At 41.0% G+C, this 6,156-nt stretch overlaps 1 protein-coding gene across 1 annotated transcript in view; it reads left to right on the top strand.

The window, feature by feature from the left end:
• Positions 1 to 636: 636 nt before the first annotated feature.
• BMX (BMX non-receptor tyrosine kinase) overlaps positions 637 to 6,156 on the top strand; it is a 43,361-nt gene continuing 37,841 nt past the window's right edge. The window contains exon 1 of the mRNA XM_081043604.1: positions 637 to 878. Within this exon, the coding sequence (XP_080899730.1) occupies positions 876 to 878 (3 nt within the window). The 5' untranslated portion in view covers positions 637 to 875. The remainder of the gene's footprint in view (positions 879 to 6,156) is intronic.

Below are 6,156 nucleotides of genomic sequence, written 5' to 3'. Positions count from 1 at the left end.
TTTACACATAAGTTAAAGTAGCCAACAATTTATAAGTTAACACAGAGTGCCAATGCACGCCAAAAGGATGATTAGTTTCCTCAGCTATCCATAGCAGAGCCTAAAATAAGTCACTAGATTGATTACACACAAGCAGCCAGTGTGCATCAGAGAAAACGGTGGAAGGAGTACAGTCAAAGTTGGCATGTTGTCATAATGATGTCAAGTGACAGTCACACTTTTTCACTGCAATCTTGGTGCATGGTACATTAGCAAAACCGATCTCACTTCCATTTCTGGATTTCTTAATAATCTAAGCTGTGAAAATGTGTTCCTTTTCTGTCGTATTATCTGTCCTTCTGTCTCATATGTTCTCCGGCCTCCCTTTGTCCAGCGTGGAGTTGAAGTTTTCATTGCTTATTCTCTGCGCACTTTGGCATTACCTCATGGTTTCCTGACTCATGTGAGAGAAGTCAGCGTCAGAAGTGGAGTTTTGCAGAGATGTTTTCTTGTCCTTTCTTTTCCTTTCCAGCGTCAAACTCCATAAACAAAGGCAGAGTTATCACATGTACTCGAGAGCTGCCGGGGAAAAACAGGAGCCGTAGTTATCAAAGTTGGAAACTTTATGAAATATGCTTTTGTCTCCGTTTTTGTTGCATTCAATCAGATCAACAAGTGTTGGCTAAGTGTTGAGCGTGGTTTCCTGTGGGATTGTGTAAGGCCTTGCAGGACAATAAACGTTTTGGGGGCACTGAGTAATGTAGCCATTTCTGACCCAGCAGCCGGGAAAATGTGAGACAATTTGCTGCTGCTGGAAGGAGGACAGCTGGGGCTGTGTTCCTGCAAGAGCACATTAACTTCACCGCGGTGGACCCTGGCGGCGGAACAAGACAAAAATGGTGCGTTTAAGTGGCAGGTGGCTATGCAATGGCATATCCTACAGCAACATAGGTTCAGATCCGGGTGTTGTAGAGTCTGAAGTTCACAAAATTTGGGGATCCTGCTTTTAAAAATTACTACAAAATTATGAAGATGAAATTGCTGGGGTTCCTTTGGAGACTTTAGATGGGACCACGTAACCTGGGGGCCTGGTGTAGTTTCACTGTAAATTCCCCCTGCCTTAAAATCTTGTTGGGGAAGCTGTCAGGTGGTGTGTATATCACCACCATTTGGTTCTAGCTTTGTGTTGTTTCCTCTGGTTTTCTCCTCGTTATTCTTTAGGCATTGACCTTCCATGACTTTTCATATTGGCTTCAGAACTGTGTCTGAAAGGCACAGAAGTGTTACTCATAATGTCTTTCCTCTATCTTTATTTTTTATGATGTTATTTTTGCTACAGACGTTTGTTCTTAGGTTTCTGAAGTCTCCCTAAATCAGAGGCGTTTTAGATGGAGATAGGAAGATGGAAGGGAGGTGAACCATACAGCTGCTCCCACATCCATATAATTTTGAAAGTTCTTGTGGACCCTGATGATTTCATCGGCTTTAAAAAGTAGTACACTATAATGTGGTCTAGGTCAACGCTTTTCCAACTCTCCTATGCATATGGGTCACCTGGGGATCTTGGCAAAATGCAGATTCGGATTCAGCAGATCTGGGGAGCGGCCTGAGACTCTGCATTTCTAACAAGCTCCCAGGCAATGCTGATGGTCCAGGATGATACCCCCATTTTGAGTAACATCTATGTATTGGTTTGTAAGAAATCTGGTGGCACAAATACAGACAAAAAGGGAGTGGCTCAACCTGATTTTAAGGTTACCAGTTCCAGGATTGAAAGCTTGTAACAGACCTACAAAGGAGGTGTTTGTTGACCAGAGAATACTTGGGGAGTCTTCCTGCCTCCCCTTATCGCCTATCCCCAGGAGCTCAGGGCAGTGGGGTGAGGACTAAAATTTTATACTGATGGTCATGTCATTTTTATTGCTATGATCTTTTTAAAACTTTGCCTACAAAGTAACACGGGTAAGAGTTATGGGTTTCTGGAACATCTACTAGGGTGCTAGGCATCGTACTGCCATTTTCTCTTGACTCCTTTTAACCCTTTGAGGTGGTTATTGTTTTACTCCCCTTACAGATGGGGAAGCTGAGGTTTTGTTGGGTTAAGTAACATGCCAGGTTGCATAGAGGCAGAATAGGGATTTGAGCAGCCTACCAAAGCTTGCTACTTTTGCACACATCAACCTGTATCCCCTAAGCAGTGCTGTGTGTTAATTCAGGATAAGGTATTAGGACATGGACTTATCACTTTTTACTTTGTTCCTAAGGACGGTACCCAGAGGAGTGCCCTGGGCAAAGGGGAAGGAGAAGGAAAGAGGTGGCTGAAAAGAAGGAAGGGCTTAAAAAAGCTCTGTTGGGTACTGAAGATAAATTTCACACCTAAAGCAAAGTTTAGCTCCAGCAAGAATGGCATTGGAATACTTGCCTCATTTATGCAAAAATGACCTTCCCCAAACATCTGGTTTTCATACATTCATTTTGGAGCAATTAAGTTATGGTGTTTCCAAATGATGAGAATTTGACTGTCAATGTTAAGAGATTTATGTCCATATCATGTCAAGACACTTGTAACTTTCTCTCTCCTGCATAACATGTGACCCAGGGATTTGGCAGGTTCTGTGGCGCTGGTTTTTGTCGTTAGCATCTTAAGAGTTATATTTTTGAGCCACTTTACCTGATTCTGAGTTAAGCTTTTTGTTCCTGTTTAATTTACCATTATATTTTGTTCAGCTACTTAGCAGGAAGATAAGCAGGCCTGGCCTTAGGCAAATATTTGTCACAGTTCAAGTTTGTCACAGAGTACTCCATTTTCCCTTTCAGAGCCCCTCACTTAGAATATCTTCGCTTTCCTTCCCACCCTCGCCCTCCACTGCCCTGACACAACATGGATTATTTTAATATCTTGACACCTATCCAAACCTTTAGCTAAATGACATGTAAAGTAAGAGAGGATAACTAAATCAAGTGAAGAAGTGCGGAATCGCTACTGTCGTATCTCAATTCTAAAGAATAAAACCTTAAAGGCTTTGTTCTGAGCCAGTCAGGGAATAGACTTTTTGATTAAGGGAAATAGCCAATGGCCACATTTAACTATTATATGCCTTTCTCCCTGCCTTTCTTGCCTTCTGCCCCCCATTTCTGCACCACTTAGAATGTATTCCAACTTTTGAGTTGCATGCTGTTACCTATTTTCAAAATATGGGCTAGAGTTTTGCTATTTAACGCTGCCTTGGACGTTCCTGCTGAAAGATTATTTATAAGTCACATCTTTCTGATATTTCCAATAAAAGGTGGCTTGCATGGATCTGGTAAGACTCAAATTTATGCCTAGTTCTACCAGACAGCGTGCCTTAGCAAGGCTGTAGTGCGGTTAGCTGAACATAGATCTCTTGTAGTCTATTTTTATTGCCTTAATGCCGTGGACAATGCTCCAAGCAGGACACCAGAAATCTGGCTCCCTAGCCTGTGTGTCTCGTGTCACAGCTTGGCAGTTCCGGCTAAGTCACTCAGGCTGCTGGGATCAGGCTGCTCTAGCACTTGACTTTATGTGACTTAAAGTCAGAAAACCGAAGTGGAAAGCAGGCAGAAGCTTGGTCAGGGTGACACAGCTCACAAATGACAGCCCTGTTACCTCCTCCAAGCCTTCTAAGTCTACTACCACAGTAAATTGCATATTAATTGGCTATGAAACCTAGCAAATTAGCTATGAAACCTAGCTCTCATACCTTGTTCATTGTCATTCAGGGCACACTGTAGGCTCAAAATCAAGTGTGCTAAATAGACCTGCAGAGTTGAACTCCTTACCCTCATGATATCATTTCCTTATAAATGCTAAGTAACCCTAGTGATTCCAAGTCATGTTAATTTAACACGCATCCTTTGTGTTATAGGACACACAATATTGACTGGCTTCCTTATAGAAAATATTATATTGATTTCTGCCAGTTTTATGGGGTTTTTCTGCCTCCCCTGTATTTTAATCTCTTTCTAGTTTCATGTGCTTATGGAAATAGGCGGGCTGGGCTATTTGGTAAGCAAATAGATGTGTCTATTCTATGTAGGTGATAATATGAGATTCCAGCCAAATCCCACCAGCACTTCTATGGAAATAGATTTCTGGTTAATACTGTCTAGCTTTAGGATCTCATTTTATTTTGAAAGTTTTTTTTTCACCTTTCCAACTGAATGTCCCTTAAATACGGGTAGGCAGAGTCGAGTTTGCTGGTCCTTGGACAGGCATTTGAGTCAACAGCGATACCTGAGCCCTGTTGATTTATTGTCCTAATACAAGGGAAGAGATATTACATTTCTAAAAATTAGTCTTCACTGACTATCACCTCCTATACCAAGCGAGACCATAGAAATGTCTTCAATTTAGAATCTAGGCTAATCTAGAAGAAGAGAAGTACAAGGAAGGGACAGAAGCAAATAGAAGGAGAAAGGCAGGTCCAAACTTGAGCAGGAACCAGGCATTATCTTAGAAGAAACTGACCTGGAGATGACAAAAGTGTGAGTCATTTAAACAGGGTTCTTCAAGTTCGTTCGGAAGCATGAGAATCCAGCTTAGGGAGTAAAAGTTTGAAGAACTTCAAAGACGTGTGGTTCCGAGTGTTTGTTACATGAGAACAACAGATTACAGAGCCGTATACACAGTATGTGAATGTGTGTTTGTGAAAATAAACACATGCGTGTATACATTTGAAAAAATCTATAAGTATGTTCACCAAAATGTTAAGTTTTACTTTTCCTCTTGCTTGTCTGTAGTTCTTGGTTTTGTAGAATAAGTATATCACATGTAATTTTTAAAATGAGCCAAAAAATTCACAAAGGGCAGGATTTGGGAATGAACAATTTTGCTGAACTCTGACAAATTATACTGCTTCAGATACAACAATGTGTATAAACCCTTGGAGATTTACTAGAGAATGTGCTTGTGGAGTTGGTATCTTCCTTTCTAGTCAATATGCAGCCTTTCCCAGTACCGCATGACGGAAACAACTTTGTGAATTTCGTTTGTCAATGCTTTCTGTGACTCATCATTAATATCTTTAGGTAACCCCCCCCAAAAAAAACAAACTTGAACGTGATGAATGTGAAAGTTCTACAAACAGAAAAGTGTGTGTATCTTCATGGGGTACTGGGAAAGGCTGCATATTACCTTGAACACCGACCAGGATTTGCATTTTTAAAACACTGTTCTTAATGTTACGAAATTGATTCAGCATTTGAAAAAACTTTGAGAAATAAACTTATTCCACTAACCAGATCTATTTAACTAGCACTCTGCTTTGAGGAGTAATGTGTTAGCTGTGGATATAAAAGACATTTGACAAGTTTTCACAGTTTTTTCTTTTTGCTTTGTTAATCAACTTTTTTAATGTAAAAGGCAAAAGTACCCTACACCTATGGCCAAAAGGACACTTTAGCAAACAAAAAGTAGACTTTCCATAGTTTTTTTCAATAAGTCTTCAAGCAAATTCTCTTCCGGCCATAGACTTTGGGTGTAGAAAAATGATCTTATCTGAAGAGGCGTGTTGTAGAGTTTATAATGGAGACAAAGGTGAAAGGTAGGTTTGCTACCTGCCTTCCCAGGTCCCAGTGGGTTTACTACACCCTGACCTCTGCCTCGTCTCCAAGTCCAGGGCAAAGAAACCAGTGACCATGGTGAATAGCACCCATTGTGATCAAAAGAAATCCATTCTACTTTCATGCAAGAATTATACAGTACTTTTTTTCCCCAGATAAAACAATATGCAAAGCAAAAGTGACCAAAACTCTGTTATATTTAATGGATAAGATTTCTACTACTTCTGCTTATAAATAAACGATGCCCTTGGAGAACATCTGAGGGATTGTCTTCTGATCTATGTAAATAAATAATAAAAGCTGATTTTGATTCCCATTTCTAGAGTGGTGTGGTCTATGTCAGGAGGGGAGCTGGTGGGGCCTGACTCTGGTTTGTTCAGTGCCAAGCTGTGTTTCTTAGTCTCCCTTTCTTTCCACTCCTCTGCCATCACGGGCCCATCATACGCCTGGGTGAGTAAGACGTGCCCGTTAGCAATTGGACAGGTTCACTTGGTATCTGCCTCCATCCAGACTGAGCAATGCCCGTGTTGATGCTTCCTGATTCAGAGTGATAAATAAGATGCAAATATCTTCTTTTTACTGCCTGACTCTGGC

The sequence above is a fragment of the Rhinolophus hipposideros genome, assembly GCF_964194185.1.
Source record: "Rhinolophus hipposideros genome assembly, chromosome: X".
In the NCBI taxonomy this organism is placed as follows: Eukaryota; Metazoa; Chordata; class Mammalia; order Chiroptera; family Rhinolophidae; genus Rhinolophus; species Rhinolophus hipposideros.
This window is presented reverse-complemented; position numbering and strand designations above follow the sequence as displayed.